Genomic DNA, 22,715 nt, shown 5'->3' with positions numbered 1-22,715 from the left:
AATTTGGTTCACTACAAACCCGCTCTCTTCCTATAAACATTGGCTCCACTAGGAGTATGTATTTATTGTGGTTTGTGTTTCCATTACACAGTGTTTTCCTGTTTCTGAGTTTGACAATGGTATTTTTGTGGAATAATAAATTTGTAAAAATATCCACGAAGGGGCTTTCTGTTTTTCTTACAGACTCTGAAACACCATCATTAGTTTGTGGAAATAGTTTCCATTAGAACAAGTACACGCTTACTGTACATCACTTACTTGACAATACTGTCTGGTATATCCACGTATTCCATTGGAATCATCTCACGAAGCTCTGCCAATGTGTTAACGTACTGTATCTTACTGCTGAACTTAGAGCTGAAACACAGAAACAACATGTTAATTGACTTTTCCCCAAAAATCTTTTACAATATATTAAAAAAAGAGAAGGCGTGTACTTAATGTATTAAATAATTAAGCATTTTTATTCATATTTCGATTACAGAGTTCAGCTGATAATGAGCATACCTGAGTTCTAGTGAGGCTGAAATCAAGTCTGGACCTTTTGCTGTTTCTTGCTTAGGCTTAATCACAGTATTTAGGACAACATTATAAATTGTAATGTCTACATACTAGGCAATGCGATTAGTTTTACAGTTCGAAGGAGGTGTATTAAAATTCTGAGAAGAATCAAATCCCCTACAGCATGTTTTACTTACATGTAAAAAGGCATAGGAAGCATTCACTTAATGTGGTCATGATGAATTAACATCAAGCGATCGTGATGAATTAGGATTTATATTTGACACTGATTCTCAATCAAACATAATAAAACTGAACTTCCTCATTTGTTTAGATGAGTACAGATCTGATTGTGTATGTGCATGTCTATTCTTACTGCAGGGTCTTCTTATGAGGAAATATTTCCCTTGTTTATTTCAGCTGTGCTCTATGATCATTTATTGTGTTTGAGAAACAATCACTCTGAAAAAGGCTAAATTGTTCAGAAAACACACTTAAAAAATAATGTCTAACCTGAATTATTTCATATGTTTCAGCTTTGAGAAACCTATCTTTCTCATTTGGTTCATAAAGCAATTTTCCAAGTTTACCTCTGGTTGTATTTAGATAGTCTTTTAACATCAGTAACAGTGACGAATGCACATTGACTGTAAATGTGAAGTGTGGGCCACGAAAAACAGAACACGTTCTTCCTACTTACTGCTGATTTGGGGGCATGGCCAGACAACATGAAGCCTCTGAAATATGCCTGAGCAGAAAGTTACTGCCCCTACCTTTACCATACATATCTTCCTAATAATGTAAAGTGAGACAACTGAAACAGGAATACGTCAAGGTACTGTGAATAGTTGCTTAATTTGTCTCTGTACCAGACTAGCATCACTAGGCACACACACTGGAGCAGGCCAATGGCCATGCTTTGACCATGGATGAATCACTCACAATTGACCAGTCAAAGCCATGATAACATACAGACAATTTTAACATTTTATCCATAATGTTAATCATAGTCTGCATCATCTGAACTGTCAGCTAAAGTAACTTGGCAAGCTGCAAGCCAATCAGAAGCTTCTAAAGACTGGGGGGGGAATAAAAATCTTTTCACAGAAACTTGTTTTATTAGAAACCTAATGTCTTACCTAACGCAGCTAAGATGATGTCTAGTGTGAATATCTGGTCCATAAAAGAGTATTTAGGATCTATCTTTGTAACCACTAGTTCTTTTACCCTGTGTATTCAGACAGCTGTTTAGTGTTTGCCAGTCAAGATGAGTCCCAGACTCCACTGAATGCCCATGCTAGTATTTGAGGTGGTTGTGTTGATTATAGCACAGCCTCAGTGTCTTGACTGTCCCTTGCCACGCTGTTGTCTTTCAGTTTCTTGATTCCTACTGTTTTGGCCCACATCTCAGCTGAAATAGAATTAAAATTATGTTGCTCATCTCAAAACATGTTAGCTATCTCACTGAAATCTCTGCTTGCCTTGGGAAAAATTCATTTCTTACTCTAAAATTCCCACCATGCACATCAGTGTTTTGGTGAACAGCCTGGGGCTAGCAAACTGAGCTACAGCCACCAGCCTTCAATGTATCAAGTTTCTATCTCCTTACATCGCTTGTTACTGAATTGACTCTCTCTTTTCATGCCTCCTGGAATTTTTTGGTTAGCTTTCTCATCTTTCTTATAGTGGTCTTCTGTTCTTGGTGAGGGTTCGAGTATCTTATGTTATCTTCCATAAAAGTCACATTGGCCATCTGTCCTGCCCACCTTTTTTTAGCTCCCATTTGCACTTAACTTTCTTCTTGCACAGACAGAGACTCAACCTACTTAGCTGAACTGGAGAGCTTTAACTGGTCTCTATTGTGTTTGGTTTTGTACTGCTAACTTGCTCTGCCAAACTATTTAAAGCAAACCTTTTCTCCTGTTTGGCAATGCAAAGCCTCTAGTCACTGTGCTCAGAATGGTCATTCTGAATAAATGACTAATGATTTGAAACAGAGATGGCATATTTGATTTTTTAAAATTTTATTGCCTACCTTTCCTCTGGGAGCAAATAAGATGCCAACAGAAATATCCCAGACTCCAAATGCAACTCAGTGAATCACCATCACTACTGTTGATAATTCCAAGTATTGTTTACCTGTTACTCTGGTATTTTTAATTGTCACTTTCTATTAGGTATTAAAGACACAACACCTGAAAGAAGAAGCTCCGTTATGACACCGCCTATTGCATTTTGGCAGCAATGGGAGAAGTCATGTGCTCCCCAACCCAATATCACCTGTGACAGACACCTCTAGTATCCTCATCTACAGCCTGAGGGCAGACCCCTCTGATGTCTGTCCTCACGTATGTAATTCACTTTATGGCTTCTGTAGACAATGCTTCTTGAAGCAACTCTTTCTCACACCTGTCAGTCTGCTCCCCTGATCTCAGGATTTCAAATGCATGCTTGCCCATCTTCTTTAACAGCTGGTGCGATCTTCAGGGTCTGTAACATTTCTTTGCTTTTTTACTAATCAAATAATTATTTTTGGTAGCATTAAACCTTTTTTGGAACCAGAAGTCCTATGCATTCAAACAGCTCAGGGTGCTGGCAGTCCTTCCAGGAAGAGCAACTAATTTTTTTAAACCCAGAATTGTAGCTCAATCTCGTTCTGTAGCCAGGAATCTTTTTTTATGAGTTGATTATCATTACACGCGGACCCCTTTTCTACATACCTTTTAGCTGGGCTTGGAACAAAGACAATTTTAAGAGACGAAATTCCCAGTTTGCATACAGGTTCAAGGTATTGTGCCTGTGATGTCTTCAACTAGATACTCATGTAAATCATGGGGTGTTTTCTACTCACTTTAGGTAAGTCAACCTCAACCGTCAAAATCCCAACATGAACTGTAATATGAGTATTCTTCAGTGAAAGATTAACAGCCATGTGTGATGATTTGTGGTGCTGCTGTATTCTTAGGGACACAGAAAATCACTGGTATTCACTACATACCTTATAAAAGGTCGTGTCACAGCCAGAATTGTCCTGATAAACCATGATGGATGAACAATAATAAATGATTTCAAATTCTTCCGTAATCTAAGCAAAAAAAAAGAAATGGTTTCTTAAAAATAAGAAAACCCACAAAACATACAGAAAGATCATATACAGTGAACACTGTCATACAGGGGAGTAACAGAAATGGACAGTGTTTAAAATAATGGGTGTGGATCAGAGAGGAAAATACTACTTACCTTCGATCAATCATCTGGTAACATTTTTTCATCCAACCCAGTCCAGGCATTTTCCTTCTTGGTGTTGCTCCATTCAAGTATACAATCATATAGTCTTCAGCTACCATCAACTCTAAGGTACTGATTACATAGCTGATAAAAGTACAGAAGTGAGCGTGTACATTATCCACTTAAGCCCAAACTAAATCAGTCTACTAGGAATAAATCAAGGCAGACTAAACAATTTATAACAAGACAGTGTTTTCTTTTCCATTCAACCAAAGCAAACACTTAGCTCTGGTTACCATGCTGCATGTAGATGTATAACTAGAAAATGACAATCTTATTTGCATTTTCAGAAATACATGGTTTCCTTACAAAAGGACAGCTTCATTGGAATACTCACTATCTCACAGGTGACTTTGCTTTTTCTTAAAATGGCATTAAATCATGAGATTTTGCAAGGGAGAGCGTGGCAGGACCACGTGAAGTTCCAGGAAATTCTGAAATTAACTGTTGAGAAACTTCTCTTCACTATTAATCGTCATGTTTGTTCAATGCAAAACCGTACTTACCTATAATTCTTGTGATACTCACACTACTGCTACTGAGTCTGTGACTGTCAACTTCAAATGTTTTGAATCTCAAGGCTAATAAAACTCTTCCATCAATCTGCCTTCTGATGGGACAGAGCACCCCATGGCATCACTTCATTTTGTGAGCAAAACACTCCAAACACTCATTAAAATTCCTCAGCTTGGCAATGATAATTCAGACAAAAACAGTGCTCTGGGGGCCAAACTCACCCTACCTAGAAGAGCACAGTACTCAGAAAAATGAAAGGGTAGCTTTAAATTCTTGTCCAGAACTATATATGCAGATGCTCTGCTCTATAGTCCCTACCTCACTTTGGAGCTGTTCATCACAGGAATGTTCAAATTGTTCTCTCTGATATCCAGCCCCAAGGCATGTCTATGTAAAAACTACAGTGAGAAATCATGAGTCACACCTTAAAAACCTGAATGCCTGAGTGCTCACTACAAAAGGCAGCTCTATCCCTGAACATAATGGTCCCTTTCACAGGTGCATGGGAATGACTCACAGTCTAATCCGACCCTTAAATTCCTTAAGATGCAGTTTGTTTAAAAGAATAGTAGGAAATCTAGGTCTCAAAGAGAGTGATATTTTACCTGGGCATAAAGTAGGCAGCCATTAACTGACCAGTACCATGCATTTGATAAATCCCCCCCTAAATCACTACTCACTCCATGCTTTTCACTGCTCTCCTCACCTTGCAGTTGTGCATTCCCTGCTTTTGCCTGACATTTGTAAAGGTGCATGTCTAACAGTGAAATATCAAAATGAGGGACTGTATGGACATTCTGATGCAAAAAGCTTAATTTAACTGAATCTACTGACTATTTGACAGGTTATGAAATTAGCCCTTCCCACAGAGCACAACATCTAGTGATTTAAAGGCATTTAGATACAAACATACAGAAAAGTGTGTGTAAGTACTTCTCAAAACACTACAAGTCTTTCAGTTATAGAGAGTTCTTGCTAGCTTTAACTAATTTCTTATTATTTGGTAATAATTGATTTATTATTTGAAAATATGGACAAAATTTTTCTCATTGACTAGAATAATTCACTCTGAAGTCAAAAAGTGCTGGTTTTGATTTTCAAAGTGTAGTTTTCCAAGTCATTCTTTTAAAAAACATTTAATCTCTAGACTGTATCAGGCAGCCACAAAAGAAACAGCAGAATTCTCTGTGTGGTGCTGCAGCATCTAGAAGTGCTGCAGAAGATGCTCTCTCAAGACTTTTGGCTCAAGCCCAACTCTTCAAAAACAGTTTTACATGATTAGTCAAGGCAATAAATAGGAACAAGGTAGTTAGAAATGTGAAGGGAATCCAGAAGGGACAGTAACTGCAAAACTCAGTAACAATTGAGGACAGTTGTTAATCAGAAACTAGAGGTGGCTTATATACTGCAAGTGCACGATTATCTATCAGAAACATACCATATAAAAAGTGAGAAGAGATTTAGTGATTTACTGCATAATTCAATAGTAAAGAATTCACAAATACTTAAACATATCAGTCATTGGATATGTTGTAAACTGTTGCGTTCCCTCTATTTCAATGCAATTAATAGGCCTACAACTGAAAGAAAGGGTTGATATGACTTTCCCTTTTCTTGTTCTCTTACTGAGAACCAACAGCCTACAAGCCTTAAAATAAGCTGAAGATTCACAGCCAACCTGAACTCCCTCTTACACCAAGAAAAACACAGTGAGTTATAAAACTGACTTTGGCAATATCCTCAAGTGATATGGACAAGTCTCTTCCAGACTGAAAAGGCTTTCTCTACAAAGTCCATATGCCAAGAGTTCTGTAAACAAAGCTTCTGGGTGAAGTCAAAGAACAATTATTTAATGTCAGTCCTGGTTACCTAGTTACCGAGTTAAAACCACTGTAGTAATTCCTCCCCTCTAAATCACTGGGCATTGTGTAAATCAATTACTGTCGATGACATGAGGGTCTTAGAGGCTCTACTAGACAAATGCTAGCAGTTGGTCTGACCTGGAACTAGAGCACGCAATCTTGTTTTTCATACATAGACACAATGTTGAAGGCATTGGCTGTCACCATATGTATCTTCAAGGACTGGACTTTTAAGGAGACTGGGTCTGTGCTCTTGGTGCCTCGTAAGATGCAAACGGTGATGGCCAGGCCTCTGCTGGGTTTAGAAATGACTTACTGGGTTTTAGCACAGAAAACGCTGGAATGATTTATTTTTTTAACAGCTGTAAGTGGAAGTAGCTGGAGGCACTTCAGAGAAGTGCTGCCTTCACAATTTTTGGCTTCCAAACCAAGTTGCTATTAGCAGTAATTTTCCTGTGATAAATTTGGGTTCACGTGGCCAAATTTGTGTCCTGCCCAACGCCCCTGGCACTTACAACTGAATCAGAAGCAGCTGGAGTCAGGACAAATACTTAGAGCTGTTTGTGTCAGCATTGGCCGTTCATCCTGTATTTTTAAAACAAGTGTCACAAAATGGTCCTGTGACTCCTAAACACAGCCACAGCATATATTAAAATTATGATATACACTGATACATCATGATAATACATAATAAACAATGAACAGTGAAAACCAGTCTTTCACTGCTGATGTTCTCAGCAAGAGCCGAGTCCCTGCTGATTGTTCTCAGCAAGGGCTGGAAATCACTAGTGAAACAGTACAAGCATTGTAGGCCCAAGAAGCTGAAGATACTGCGTTCCTTGGCATTTAGGGAGATAATACAGTCAGATCTGGTCCTGGCAAATACGCCTTAATTTGGAAGGGTGACTAGGTAAAGAACACCAAAATAATACTCCACTGAGCAGTTTATCTAAAACTGCTATTTTCCTTGTCATTCAGATCACTCCCCTTCTAATGACTGAAATTACCTCTTAACTAAAGACAGGTTATCTCTCACTAGATAATTATGAGTACTAACTCAAAAGCCTCTGTCACATTGCTCACATATCACTCACAGGAAAAGATTTTCCATGACATAGTTGTAATCAGTTCGACTGCTGTCCGGCAAGAAGCATGCTGCAAACACAATGATAGCATTCAGACCATCACCATAGTATCCTGTGGAAAAAACAAAAAGGCATTTTTATCTTTATCAAAAGCGCTTAACAAGATGAATTTAAAAAGAAATCTCAAAGTTCTGGAATAGAGCTATTATGTCTACTGCTGAAGAAAGACAAAAATGTGCAAACTATCATCCAGTGATAAAGAAGAGGATAGTCAGTTATATTGAATTCCTGAAAAACACACTTAGTACAACTATTAGTACATTTTTATAGAGATCAACAAAAACCCCTTGTAAGTAATACGATCTTATTGTAACTATTGGTTCATTGCATCGCTATGGCAATCACGTGCTGACTGCTCACCTTAGACTGAGGAATAAGGGGCTAAAGAAAATATCCTACATTTGTTATCCTGCATCTTTTGAATGATGTGGGTGAACAGAGTTAAATCCAGTTGGCAGCCGGTCACAAGTGGTGTTCCCCAGGGCTCAGTCTTGGGGCCAGTCTTCTTTAATATTTTTATCAATCATCTAGATGAGGAGATTGAGTGCACCCTCAGTAAGCTTGCAGATGACACCAAATTGGGTGGAAGTGTTGATCTCCTCAAGGGTAGGAAGGCTCTGCAGAGGGATCTGGACAGGCTGGATCAATGGGCCAAGGACAACTGAATGACGTTTAACAAGGCCAAGTGCCGGGTCCTGCACTTGGGTCACAACAACCCCATGCAGCGCTACAGGCTTGCAGAACAGTGGCTGGAAAGCTGCCTGGTGGTCAGACATTGGAAGAGGCTGCCCAGAGAGGTGGTGGAGTCACCATCCCTGGAGGTGTTCCAAAAACACATAGACGTGGCACTTCAGGACATGGTTTAATAGACATGGTGGTGTTGGGTTGATGGTTGAACTTGATGATCTTAGAGGTCTTTTCCAACCTAAATGATTCTATGATTCTATGAAAGTCTTGCAATCCAATCTCAGTGGGCTTGCGCAGCTCCAATAGCCTCAGGATATTACAATTATGACTGCATCCCACTATACCTTAAATGCTCCTGGGAATCAGTTAAATCCTTTGCTGCAAGTTTTGTATAAAATACTTTTTTTACTTTGGACACTCCAGTTGTCCAATACTGGCATTCTCTGGGCTGCACCAGTGCCTAATGATAGTTGTAAACCCTCAAAACTGCAGCACTACTGCTGTGGAGTCCAGGACAGTTGCTTGTTACCCAAAAGAAAAAAAAATATTTTTTCATGGTGGATTAATGCTGGTTAATCTTCTCCACAATCATTTGCAGCTGCTATGGATTTCTGCATTCTTAATAATAAATACAAAATAATCCTGCAATTCAGTTGAAAGTTTTGTTTAAAAGATACAAGCAATCAAGAGGCAATTTATAAAGATGCTGTAGAAATGGTTGTAGGTAGATAGCAGTAATGACACAAAGAGAGAGAAGCTGAATATAAGAACAACTAGAAAACCTTTCTAAAGAGGCTAGGAGAAACCAATCATGAGGGAGAGATTATATCTGCAAAGGAAACTCTAAATCTCGCTTGGAGATAGGAACGCATTCCTGACAAAATCAAAGGAAAATACCATCACCTATACAACACTTTCATAAGGAGATTTTGACTTTTACAGGGCTTTTTGGGTACTAGAGAGCAGTATCCAAGCCTAACTCAAATGCTTGTAGAACTTCTTGCATTGTATCCATCCAAGCAAGGCAAAATTCTCTATAAAAAGACAGAGATAATAGAATCACAGAATCATTTAGGCTGGAATAGAGCTTTAAGATCATCAAGTCCAACCATTAATCTAGCACTGCCTTAAAGGACTTTTGGGACAATTTATATCAGGCTGCCATAAAGCAATCTGTCCAGCTGGCTCAGGAGTTTGGCAGCGAGAGCACATTGTGGCAAGCGTGTCCACCAGATTACACAGAACAGTTTGCAGTTCACGTAAAGCAAAATGATTATGTGCAGATGCCACCTAACAGCACACAGAAGAAAAACCCACAGATAAATCTAAGTCACTTTTTCCTACACATGCTTGTAGACAAGGAATGTTCACCCAAGGGAGAAGTGCTTTTTAATTCATCACTGGAAGCCAGTAAAAGCCATTTGCACAAATTCTCAGTCAGCCTATGCAAAGAGACAGATCTCAAAGAAATTTCTCCCTAACATATGTGGAAGGCAATCTCGTATCTAGACTGCCAAGTCTACTCTCCCCTTTCCTATTTTGTGGCTACCATCTAGATTCTGCATTTGGTGTTACCTGTCTTTTGGCAGGGAGGAATGTTCAGTAGATCATTGAATCATCAAGAGATACTTGACCTGACTGCTAATTAACTGTTCTTAATCTCGAGGTTAAAGGAAAGATTCCTGGCCTTCTAAAGCATGCCAAAGATACCATAGTATTGCCAAAGGGAACATGATACAGAATAGGCCTAGCCGCCATAATGTAGAAACTGTTGAAGCTGTCCAAAGTTTTCCCACGACCCATACATCAAAATTATTTTGTTTCCACATCTTCAGTCTGCCACTTCCTAAACAGAGAATTTAGTCCAGTCCTTAACTTGCTTTGATATGGCTAGATTTCAGGCAAAATTTCCAATTTAGCCAATGGTGGGCTGAAACTTATCATTACCTCTCACACCATTTATTTTACAATGACAAATGTTACTGACCAGCACCCATTCAGAAGTAAAGGAAACATAATGCTCTTTATCTTAGATAAATGTACTTCATCGTTGCCATCAGAGATGTCTGCCACTGGAACTAGTCCTTGTTCAACAGGCAAGCAATGCTCAATTAAGAGCTACTTCTCCGCTTACTAAAATGGACAGGTATTTATTTTTCAAAAAAGCTGGTATAAATGTATACATCAGCATCTAGTGGGAACTGTACGTGACAGTTTTCACCACAAATGTACCTAGACTAGTTTACAGCATACAAAAAACATATAAATAAACACAATTAGCAAGGCCGCAAAATGTTGTGTTTGTTTCCTAAATTATGCCATCTGTGTCTGTTTGCTAAACTGTATCTGAGGTGTCATCACATTCATAAATCTTTGATGGTGATGTTATGGTGGGAAAATGCTTGGAGGTTTAAATGTGTTTATTAATTCCAACTAAACCTTCTGCACACTGGCCACTGTGAACATCTGTAGGCTAGCATTTAGCTGCTTTTAGTCTAAACGTGCAAATTTGAGGACCACATCCTTAGGTAATATGATTAACCATAATTTATGTCACTTTTACCAGATAGAGATTCAATACTGAAAATACTGGAGAAAATGGCTTCCCTTTAAATGACATTACAGATCAGCAACACTGTGACAGAAGCATCGTCATATAAACTCACAAATCTTACCTCTGAGATGCTAAGTTACCTGCCTCAGTTTTTGCAGGAATAGAACAACTCATCCTTACTTAATACCTTACTTAATAGCGGAAAACAGTGTCCCCCAAACATCTAGAATCCCAAAATAATCTAACTGTGAGACACCAAGGAAAAGGCACTTAGAAAGCTTTGTTTCATTCTCTTCCTTCAGTATCTGTGGTAATATTTATCCATTTGAATTAATTTATACAGAAGTGTGCTAGTAACACCAGAACTACAAATTCTCTGAGGAAGTTAGGGAGCAGAAGAGCAGAGGGAACAATATAAGCACATGAGGTCATTTTCCTATTTTAAATGTTTTCTTTCATATGCTATTTGATAATCATTAACAAATTATGTGAAAAAAACCCATAAAACAGTTGCTGGTGAAATGCTATCTGCTGACAACTATAAATGGCAGAACAATAACATAAGGAGCTTAGCCAGACGAATGGGAGCCCCAGGGAAAACTGTTATTTTTTTTCTTTTGCCACTTGTTTAGATCTGTGCACTCACATACATCATTCAGCAAATCACAGAGCACTATACTTGCTCATGCAAAAGTTTTTGCCAAAATCCACAGAAAAAAGTTTTCAATTTTTTTTTTTTCCTGTAGGACAAGTTCTGTGAGACAGTTTTAGCCAACAATGACCAGACTGTTACCGACACATGTATGTCAGTTTATTTGTTGCTCCTGAAATTGCTTTGTATTTAAAATACTCCTTAGTCATTGCCACACTGAATTGAAAGCCTGGTAAATTTCAGCCATGGCTGAAACATAAACTCTCCCCTTGCCAGTACCATAACTGAACTGAAATAAAGCATGAATTTGCTCAATAAAGCATGATCTTTTTACATAAATCTAAAAAATGCATTCAGAGTTTTCCTACCTCCATGTGAAATGACCTTTTTGTAAGGTTCAATGACTTTCATGTCAATTCTTTGTTCTTGTTCTCCAATAACCACAGTTCTCCATAACCTGTTGTCCTCTCGCTCCTCTTCAGCGGTGTACTCTGGAATTGATTCTGACTCCTCCTGGGAAGCATCCTTAGCAGCAGTCCGCTCTTCTGAAAAATAAAATTGTATATATTACATCTTCCTGTAAAAGCATTAAATATTTTCTCTGTTACATACATTTGAAATGGATGACTGAAATAAACTGGATTTTTACAGCACTATCCTGGATCTGCACTGGTATAAGTAAGAGCAGAATTTGATCATCTAACAGTTAGTAAATGAGAACTTTCCGCTTTTAAAAAAAAACTTTTAATCATTTTGAACATAAAAAGAACAGCAACAATTATCACTATGTTGTCCCAAAACTGGGGGTTCATTTACCCCGTGTGCAACACGCCAATATACACACAGAGCAAAGGTATTTTATTGCATATTTGTGCAGCTATGGGTGCCTGTCCAAGATAGCACACCAAAGCTCCAAATCAGTGGTTATTTATACATACCACATTAACATATTCATCTTTCTAATGCATATGCATTGTTATTCTATTAAATGATTGGTTTAGATTTCTTCGCCTAGCATGCAAACTAGAATGCACGCTCAGTTCTTTTCTCCGCCTTTATCTTTTGAGTCAGTGGTATAATTAGGGTGGGTGGTCCATGGGTCAGTGGTCACAATCTCCCCCTGTTGGAATTACCTTTCCCCTAATTTCCTTCTTCTTTGGCAATCATCAATGAGTCTTCAAGGCTTGTTGGTCAAACTAACAATTTATCAGTTACGCTTCTACTTCTTGACAATCACATCTTCATTAGTACATTGTTTAGATATACATTAGCACAGGGGTAGGACTATACCATGGTGTCCCTTAGCAGCAATAGTCTTGGCTACATTTGATTTTGCTGCCACAAATATGCAGAATACCCCTAAGGGATTTTTGCATCCAGTTAGTAAAACTGATCAGCCTCACTAGAAATACTGCACAGCAGGTCTTTAAAAATCTTTGTGTTGCAGGTATGATAACTATACTAAAAAGCAAAACTATACTAAAAAGCAAAAAAAGTGAGCACAGGGATGCTCCTTGTCTAGAGAAGAATTACCAGAGCTACAGCTTCTGAACTTTTTCCCAGTTTGTCTCCAGTATCTTCACGTCTGCCAATAGCAAATACAAAACCCGCCCATCTTTCTCTGCTTCTGTCATGAGATAATGCTGACTCCTCATATACGCACAGTATTCACCTCCCTCAGGGCCTTTTGGTTGAGGTTAAATACCAGTTTCCTCTCAGATATGAAGTACAGAGCAGCCAGGCAATCTGGCCTGTTCATACCAGCAGCTGTGAGAGAACAGGTACATGTAGTCCACAGATACGATGATCACAGTAAATAAGCTGCACGGCTGACAAGAGACTATGAAGTCTCATAGCACAGCCTCTCTGCTGGATGCTCTTAGTTTTGGAAAAGCTGTGAAGTAATTAACAAAATCTACATTTCCATTGCATATTGAGGAAATGGCTCTTAACAACAAATTTAACTGCATTCCAGTTTGTCAAACTTAATGTCTGGTTACAGAGAAAGTGACATGAAAATTGATTCTGTCTGCAGATGGAAAGATTTAATTTCCTTCTTTAGTTATTGTTACAACATACTGTTTTTACTGAAAGGAAAAAAATATCCCTCTTTTGTACTATTATTTTGCTGAAGTACCTTTGCCTTGTGGCTGTGTGCATATTATTAATTTATCTTCATAGTAAAGTTTCTATACATTTTATGCATTACACATATTTGAGTAAACAAAACCAACTGTTATTTTTAAAGTATTATTCTGGCTTTGTAGTCATAAGTAAGAGCAGAATTTGATCATGTAAGTCAATAAGTGAGGTAACAGTAAATAAAGATGTAGTGACATACACAATGACATACATGAGTGTACATAAAAAGCTGATCAGACATCTTATTTGAAAATACCAAAGACAATACAAGAATTAAGAATAAACTAAAAGAAGTTCTTTTAGTTGACAAGAAGAAGTAAAGAACATAATGTTTCATAGACGTCCTCAAATCTTTCTATGTATTGGTTTATCTTTGGATGCCTCTGATTAATGGTCCTTCTGGAACTACTCATACAAATGGAAGTATATGATCCTTGAAACACACCTGTTTATCATAAGAATTAAATCAATTATCTTTAAGAAATCAGGAATAAGATAGTATACTGTGTGTATACCACGTATATCTACACACATAGAACCTGTATGCACATGTACTGACTATTAATTTGTAAAACTGATTTTGGCATTGAAACCTATCTACAATTTCACCAGATTTGTTAGGAATATCAAGTTCCTCAAACTACCAAAAAAAGCTTTGAACTTTTTAAAAAATATGTATGAGGTTGAGCACACATTCTTTGTTACAGCAGGACTAACGAAGTCTGTATTTCTATTGCTGCCTGTCTTGTATTTTCTGTCCCTAATACAAAGTATTATTAGGGAATGACTCCAGAGGAAGGTCTCCCTCTCTGACGTACATTCTTCCACGTGCAACAAAAGCTGAGTCTATCACCAATTCTTTTCTTTCCCTAATTCCTGCCTGCTGGAATCTTGCAAGAAAGGAGTAATATTTCACCTCCTACCTCACTGCCTAACCAGCCAATGAGTTAAAACATATTGAAGAAAAAAATTTTATTAATGGTGGAAACAGGGATGGAAGATCAAGAAATATATACATGTGCATATACAATGTGACCACATAAGCCTTTTTTCCTTAGGAACTGCAAATAAAGGGAATTTGAGGAGATCTAAGGTTGAGAAGAACAGGCTGACTTCTTTTTTTCCCCAAGTATACTATTTCAAAGTGGTTTAACAGTTGCTGCTCAGTAGATTATATATATTGTGGAATTGAAGTATGGATTCATGCTTTCTCAGGCTACAATGTTCACAATGTTTAATACTATACTCAGTATTCAATTTTGAATTATCACATATTCCATGACATTGAGAACAAGCTTACAAAATACAGACTCCCACTCCCTCCAAACCTAGATAGCTTAATGCAATTTTGTATGATGTTAATTTTGTAAAGGTACCATGGGAAACAATATGAAAACTACATGCCTGCAGTCAAGCTATGCAGACTTTGACAGGCCATCACAGGGTGGTCCATTCCTTAAAGGATATAGGGTCCCCACAGGATGCTATTACACAGCTCAGGTGGTTTCAGAATAGATAGATGTGATTATGAGAACAGCCTTGGAATAACTGTCTAGTCAGGTAGTTCCTTGGAGGGTAGAAAAGAGGCTGGGCTAAGTAACTGGCAGACTAACTTTGAAATTGTATTTAGGGCTTGATAATTTTATTTTTTTTTTGTTGGTGAAACTGCAAATGATTAAAAAATGATGAAAAGAGACCCTGATAAAACTTACAATGCTGGCACTGGCCAAATGGATTATATTTTGATAGAAATCATATCAGATTGCCTCTTCCTGACTATGTGGCTATGCTTTACTGCCTGGAGAGTTGATTTTGCACAGAAAGATGCACCACTGTGAAATTCAGAAAGGAAATAAACATCTGCAGACAACATAATAAACACTCTCTTATTTTCCAGATAACACTGATTTGGGAGGAGGCATTCACCTATATGCACACATGGTTTTCAGAAATGCAATTTTTATGTCATCTAATGTAATACTCATAAAAAGCTAATTTCAGAAACAAGACTACATTCTGAGACAAAATGTTCAAATTTAAGGTATTAGTGACAAAAAAACCCCTATGAAACTGATGATCAACCAATCCCTAAACAAATCAGGTGCTAGTTTAAGACAAATACTTTACTATTTCTGCTCTCATCTATTTTTCCATATATTACAGTTGTGATGATTCTTCTTCATCATTCTTTTAAACAAATGGGTTCTGGTATTTCTTGTATTACAGAGCCATCAGTTTTCCAGCAAGGAGGTGGACCCCCAAATCACGACAACAGTCTTGCTTTTCTCAGGTGCCTTTTTTAGTTCAAATGGACCTTCAGCAGTCTGAGCACGACAAGCTAAAAATCATTGCTCTCTACAGTCTCAACAGCTACATCTTCTCAATATTTACTTCCCTGTGTTTGGCACAACAGTCTAGAAACACTGTGGGAGACTGAGTGCTGGAAACAGCAGAGTGCATACTGGTTGACAGTAGAGTGACAGAAGTACAAAGATCACAAAGGCTATTTACCATGCAAATAAACCATTCTGCAGTAGTTCTTATGACTATACTCAGCTATCAGGTTCAAGTAATACATACCCTACTTATTTTATTGCGGACTAATTTTGATAAAATGTGCTTTTTTTCCCTTTTCTACTCTCTGTTTCTGGCTCATCTAAGTGGAGGACATTTTGCCAATTAAGTACGTCCAAAATCAAACTACACAACTGTAAAAATGTCACCAAAACCACAGGCACCTTGAGTTCTTCTTCATTTAGGAGTCTACGGAAACTGGTCCAACCTTAGCAATTGAATGAATCATCACATTTAGAAAGCAGCAAAAAAAGCTGGGGAGAAATGATTGCTACAAATACAACGGCCACCAAAAGCACTGGAGTTGAACGTATTTACTTGAGGGCTTAAAGGCAAAATCTGTTCCACTGCAGATTTTTGCTCTCACACAGTGGTCACAACAGTCTAAAACTGCAAGCACACACTGCTCTGGTGTGAGCATGCGTGTGTTAGAATATTTTGTAGCAAAGGTTAAAACTAATCATCAAGCAGCTCATCACTATGCTCTGCATCTACCCATAAGGAAATCGGCCTTCTAATGAGAAGTGACATTACAGATGCTCATGCATGATTGAGTACACAGTAATGCCTCTTTGGCAATACCACTTAAACTGATGCAACTGTTCTTGTATGCTCAAAAGAGCATACAATTTTTAAATTATAGTGTCTTCACTAGCCACAGAGAATTTAAATGCAAGGGAAAATTCAGTTTAAATTGATCCATTTTTAAAGTTTCTTTCTGTTGTAGATTGTAAAATGGTCACATTCATTTCCCTCCCCCCAAATAGCTTATGATCTTTATGTATTTACATTCGTGAATACAGTTCTTAGATGGTTCTTAATGTACTAGCAAGGAATGAGTGTTAACACCCTATTTTGTACATCATGAGGGTAAGTAAAGTGAGTAAGACAGTGTAAAATGCTTTTGCACCACACGAGAGAAAATCATTTACATGCGAAGAAAGAATGAATTACCCATTGCACACTTCAGGGTGTATCTATCCTGTACAACTAGCCCTACTGAGAAAGCGTGTTTAAACTGGTGGAATGAGTAATTCTGTTGTTCCACTACGTGAGCTAGCTTTATCATGCCATGCACATACCTTCCACGTCTCAGCTTTCCAACCAGACATGGGAATAAAAAAAAAAGACCTTTCTCACTAACAAAAGACCTCTCTTACCACGCTGTGTCCAGTTCATTTACACACTGCAAGCTCTTTGGTGCAGCTTATGTCAGCCAACACAATTTGCACAAGGTTATATCCCCAAGTACTACTGATGTAACTGTAAACTAGAGCTGGCCAGAGCTGCACAAAGGTGCAGTTAGCTATAGTGTTCTCTACAACAGAGGGCAACTGCTCTCTCCTTCTTGAACAACTCTTTTCAGACGAGTCCTATGGTGACAGGGCTTTGAATTTGATTCTCTCTAGGTAGCTCTTCTTATTTTACTTGATCAGCTGTACTATGTCTTTCTGCTGTCTGTGTAAGCAGAAATGTATTACTTTACATAGGGGAAGAACAGTTAAAAAATAGCAGACAGTAAAAATATCTGGGCACCTAGCATTAACTCTGAAATGCTTTAACCATATTCATAGCCTGACAGACATGAAACTCACCATGTAAGCAGTAAAGGAAGAAACAGAGATGAACTCTACATTTACAATTTAGAACATTACCTTGTCCAGTGTATTCAAAAGAGTCTGCGTCATCAGGAGTGTCAAGGTCATCTACATTGATGTCAATTTCATCCGGTGTATCCAAATTATCATCAGAGAGTACAGACCCTTCACTATGGTCCAAAGAGAGATTGATATTTGGAGCAGTGAGCTTTATCCTTCTGGGATGGGAACCGTCAAGATCAAGAGAATTGGGAGGTTCTGAAAAAAGTGGAAGAAAACAAGAACATTATCTCCTCTGTATACAATTCATGTCCCAGATACTTAAGAATCACCTTCAAACACACTGGGACAGATCAATTTTAGTAACACCAAGCCATTTAAGACCACTACTAACATAAAACACAAATATCAACATTAATGTTTAAAGAAATAAACTAAGCATCTACAGGAATGGCAGACGTAGCTGGGAGCTCTTAAATTATGCAAAATCCAGATTCACTCTTTTGCAATCATCAGACAAAAATCAAGCCTTGGACATGCTCTGACCCACAATGTTTAAGAATTTAAAGAACAACATACAAATCATTTGAATTATGAACCAAGACATTGCTGAATCCCAGAAAAATTCATATGAGTGAAAATCCCCTGTAAATATTTGTTTTCTTATGCACTTGGTGCTATTTGAATGGTGCTGATTTGCAAGTAGCTACGTCTTTAGTTTGAACTATACAATATCTTAATCAATACAGTAACAGAAATAAAAATACCTCTGAGTCTTTTAATCAGTCTTAAATAAAAGTAGTCTTCAACATGACAAACCTAGGTGTGGCTTTGTCCCTTGCCACTGCACTGTGTGGCACATTTCAAGCTGTTCTGTCTGAAGCATTCTAATGCTAACTAAGTTCACTCAGACAGTAGTCAAATATAATATAAATAATAGAGATTACTTAAACTTCACAAGGACTAAATGAGTGATGGTAACAATGCACAAAAGAAAACGGCACACTACAATTATCATTTCTCAAGTGAACAAGAAAGTTGACTACATAAAACAAACTAAACATTTTTTCAACACTGAACTCAATCTTTACCAGCACAGAAGCATCCTTCTCACCGCATAATTAAATGCCAAGGGAATAAGATATCATTAAGAAAATGAGTAAGAACTTCTCTCACCAGGTCTCATCTCTGTAGAACTGGGGCTTAGTACATCCTCAGCAAAGGGGATGTCCATTCCCACATCCTCTTGTACCAACCTGAGAGGTAAAATACAAAGAAAAATCTTAGAGAGATGCACGGGTTGACCTTGCATACAGCTCATGTGCTCTCATATGGAACTGAAATTTTCCTCACACAGCCAGTACCAGTCTGATCACAAACTGATGTGAGAGAGGAACACAGCTGTTGTAATTCTACTGTGCTGTTCTTACCCCTTATTTATACACACATCTGTAGAGCCTTTGGGAGACTGTAGGTCAACACATAGCCACTTTTACCTGGATCAAGACAGAGCACTGAATAACAACAGGCTGGTAAATAGTAGTGTTTCTCATTTTATACAAATGAAGTTTGTCTTTTGTCATCTGGCAAACCAGACATGTCATTGCAGGGAGCTTCAGCTACTCTTTGCAAACTGCACGCCACCATTATGGGTTCCCTAACAGTATTTTCATTGCTGTACATACAGTTACTGTGCAGCAAAAATGAGGTTAGAAGTGGATTTTTTCATTCTTTTGATATCATGTGTACTTTAGAGCAATTCTGACCCAAATCAGTCATTTTGTAATGCCGAAACAGTTGATGTCCTGCATTGAAACAGTACAGAAAGCACAAAAGCGAGAATCAAAACTACATCACAGATTTTCAAAGACTAAAACGTTGCAAAATATCCCACCTAGACTCCATTTTTAGGAAGATACTAAGAAATTACATTTAACATACCTACATAAGACAAGTAAATAGCATTAAGTGGTGTAAATAATAACAAAGGTGTTTGAATGTTTAAAGCAAATTTTGACTGGTTTTATGTCTATCTACTATTCAAGTATTTTACAAAATGGTTGTAAAAAATGGGAGGATGGTTCAGCTGCAGATAGGAAACAACATTTTACATTTTCAAGACACTCTTGACAGTTTCCAAACTATTTGCACTAAAAATATATGACACAAAAAAAAAAAAACTTCTTTTATTTTATCAAAATAATTATAGCATTTTTTTCTATATTCCTGTTCCAAACTTTAATTTTTTTTTCCCCACAGAAGCTGAAGAACAGACAATTTTTACACTTTGATTAACAGAGCTGCGATGAGATCAAAGAAGGTACTTTTCCCTGCCACAGCATCATCTAGCTCTGCTCTGAATGATTCAGCCGAATGGGTCTGAATAGGCTTGGCTTGTCACTCCTGCAGTTTCTTCCTACACTCGCTCTCCCCTTGAGGAATATCCTCATTATTGTACTGTGCGCAGACAAGACTCCTTTGGCCAGTCATTGCATCAGAGTATGAGTATAGTTTCTGTGATTTCTTGTTAATTTCACAGAGATTATATAGAAATGTGTAAATGTAGGCCTGCCTATAAGTGAACCGAAGGCTTCACTGTGCTTAAAGTTGGGAAAGATCTCTACCTCAAGCCCCATGCCGCCAAATTCCCAATACAGACAGGCAAACTAGTGAACTCCCACTTTTCCCGTGAGGCCATAGAGAATACAGACAACATAAAGCTAGAGTCAAACATTCTTGTGCTGCTCAACTTATGACCAGGCCTTGTCTCTCAATAAAGAGAGACACATATTAATCTTGCTAATTTTAATAGGTTTATCCCCACATACTGTAGAGTATATCTTTCACAAAAACAGAGATTAACTGCTTAATGTTTTCTACAAAACACACCAATTCTGGAATAGGTTTAATTACTGTCAAATAAGGGTTGAAATATTCTTTCTCTTTGGATACACAATAGAACATAAAGAAATTTGATCAAAGTATCCTGCTCATGAATAAAATGAATGGCAGAAATTGTCTGTAACGTACCATTTCCCTTTTTTCTGCTCTGTAGCATCATCTGTGTTCAAAGCTGTAGAGAAAACTGCTACACAGTATACCATCACAATTTACTTATAAAATGTAAATAAGTCATTAGAGTCTTTGGCTTTTTTTGCTGCCTGTTCAATTCATAGTAAAATATATGTAATGAAGTCTAATTTATTCATCTGAACATAGCAGAGATGAATGTGAATTCTAATGAAGTGCTGTTTAAGTAACAGCCAGATAAGTTAGGAAACCATAGTGGTGGAAACAGTGGGGGGGGGAGGATGAATACGTCTAATCCCTTTTAAATTCAGATTAAGATTGGGGGGGGGGGGGGCTGGGAGGGCTTTATGAACCTTTCTAAATATAAAACTATGAACAGTTCTTGGATTAAAACAGTTTGGGACTACTCAGATGATGAGTTATGGGAACTCAAAAGGTGTATGGTTTGGCTGGCCAGAAAAAGGTTTTGATACTAACATATACCCCATTCATTTATAAAATCTCTTACAGCCTTATCACACCAAACGACAATTCTTTATTGAACAAGCTTCAGAAATCACTGCAGGAAATTATTTGAAAGGAAATTCTCTTCTTTCAAGTTGTGTGAAGAATAAGCTGCAAGAGGACAGTGAATTTTCAGGATTTCTATATTAAAAAAGAGACGGTATTCTCTGCATTAACCCTGTAAAAATGTTTGCGCAGAATGAAGATCATCTTCTCTGTATGATAAAAGCATGACTGAGTTTTATGTACTCTATCCCTACAGAAACAGTGACAATTATAATCTGAAAAATGCAATTTTCTGCAAGTAATTAAGTCAGAATTTTAAGAGTTGCCTAAATTTTTTGCAATGCTTTGGACAGAATTATTCTGAGTCATGACATTTCTAGGATTGCCTCAAGACTGCTTTTCTCCCTGTGGCATCTTTATCCTTTTTTTAAAAGAAAAAAGTGTATGTACGTTGCTGCTTTCTCTAGAATCTCTTACACTTTCATGACATAAATTTGAAATGTTTTTCTGCTTTCAGTGGGATGAGCACAACTGACTTAAATCAGAATTTTATATTACATTTGTGTTTATAGGAGTGGTACATTTCTAGGGGATTGAAAGATAAATGTGTTTCATATCCTTTTGTCTGATTTCTACTTAAATACAACTACTGCTACAGGCAATACACTCAAAAAATGCCCCTCACTTAGGGATTACAAGTAAACAGCATCAGAACTTGTCTGAGAATCTCTAACTTTATTTTGATGGCAAGGTGTTTTTAACATCAATAATCCATATTGTTCATATTGGGATATTTGATTTGGGAAGGAAAAATCTGTGGTCCTGAAAGATCTGGGACAAGACAGGCAGTTAAAAATCAGTTCAAGCCCAGTTACCAAAAGCATTGCTAACACAAGGTTATTCATTGTTTTTTCAATCACAAAAAAGATGGTATCACCTTTCAGAAATTTTTTAGCTGAGATTAGATTTACCTTTTTTTTTTTTTTTCATTGTGCCATGTTCTCATTTACTGTCAAACAGTCAACAGGCTTTTCAGAGAAGAGAGATCTAACTCTGGAGTTAGTCATATTTTTCCAGATCCCTTGCACTTTACACAAACAGATTAAAGATTCCTTGCCAGACAAACATACTCTATGTTCAGCAAAAGTTAATACTTTTTGAAAGCCATAGTTAATGTATGTTCCATCATAAATTAATAGTCCATACAAGCATCTTTCAAATCTGGTGAGTTTAGAAAGCCAGCGACAGAGCATGGCTTCTGTGACATTGTACCTCAACATATAGCTCCAGACTCCCCTTCACTGTGAGAATGAGCAAGACATGGATGAAGTTTGTTTTCTACAGACACAGGTCTCCATTTTCTGATGGATTTTGAGAGCGTGCTATGCTGAGCAGCTCAACATCTTGCAGAGTAATTTCTGGCTGTGCACAAGCTCTCAACAGATCTCCACAGGAACCCTAGTAATGGAAAATGGAATCCAGAAACTTAAATTAAGCAACTACTTCCTCTTAATTTCCCACAGATTACTTCACATACTTCCAAAAATTCTAGCTTACAAAATTCCTCACCTTCCATACAGGTGCAACTGATGCCATGGATGATGTGGCCAAAAGTATTAGGAAAAAAACCCCAACACTGGGGTTTTTTTTTTTCCC

General features: G+C 37.6%; 1 protein-coding gene across 4 annotated transcripts in view; it reads right to left on the bottom strand.

The window, feature by feature from the left end:
• PRUNE2 (prune homolog 2 with BCH domain) overlaps positions 1-22,715 on the bottom strand; it is a 138,639-nt gene that overhangs the window by 9,082 nt on the left and 106,842 nt on the right. For all 4 annotated transcript variants that reach the window (XM_075740891.1, XM_075740888.1, XM_075740889.1 and 1 more), the window contains exons 10-16: positions 18,696-18,775; positions 17,577-17,777; positions 11,574-11,750; positions 7,262-7,364; positions 3,742-3,873; positions 3,500-3,586; positions 259-357 (exon numbers count right to left, since the gene is read on the bottom strand). In XM_075740891.1, the coding sequence (XP_075597006.1) occupies positions 259-357; positions 3,500-3,586; positions 3,742-3,873; positions 7,262-7,364; positions 11,574-11,750; positions 17,577-17,777; positions 18,696-18,775 (879 nt within the window). The remainder of the gene's footprint in view (positions 1-258; positions 358-3,499; positions 3,587-3,741; positions 3,874-7,261; positions 7,365-11,573; positions 11,751-17,576; positions 17,778-18,695; positions 18,776-22,715) is intronic.

Source organism: Balearica regulorum, chromosome Z, assembly GCF_011004875.1.
Source record: "Balearica regulorum gibbericeps isolate bBalReg1 chromosome Z, bBalReg1.pri, whole genome shotgun sequence".
Taxonomy (NCBI): Eukaryota; Metazoa; Chordata; class Aves; order Gruiformes; family Gruidae; genus Balearica; species Balearica regulorum.
This window is presented reverse-complemented; position numbering and strand designations above follow the sequence as displayed.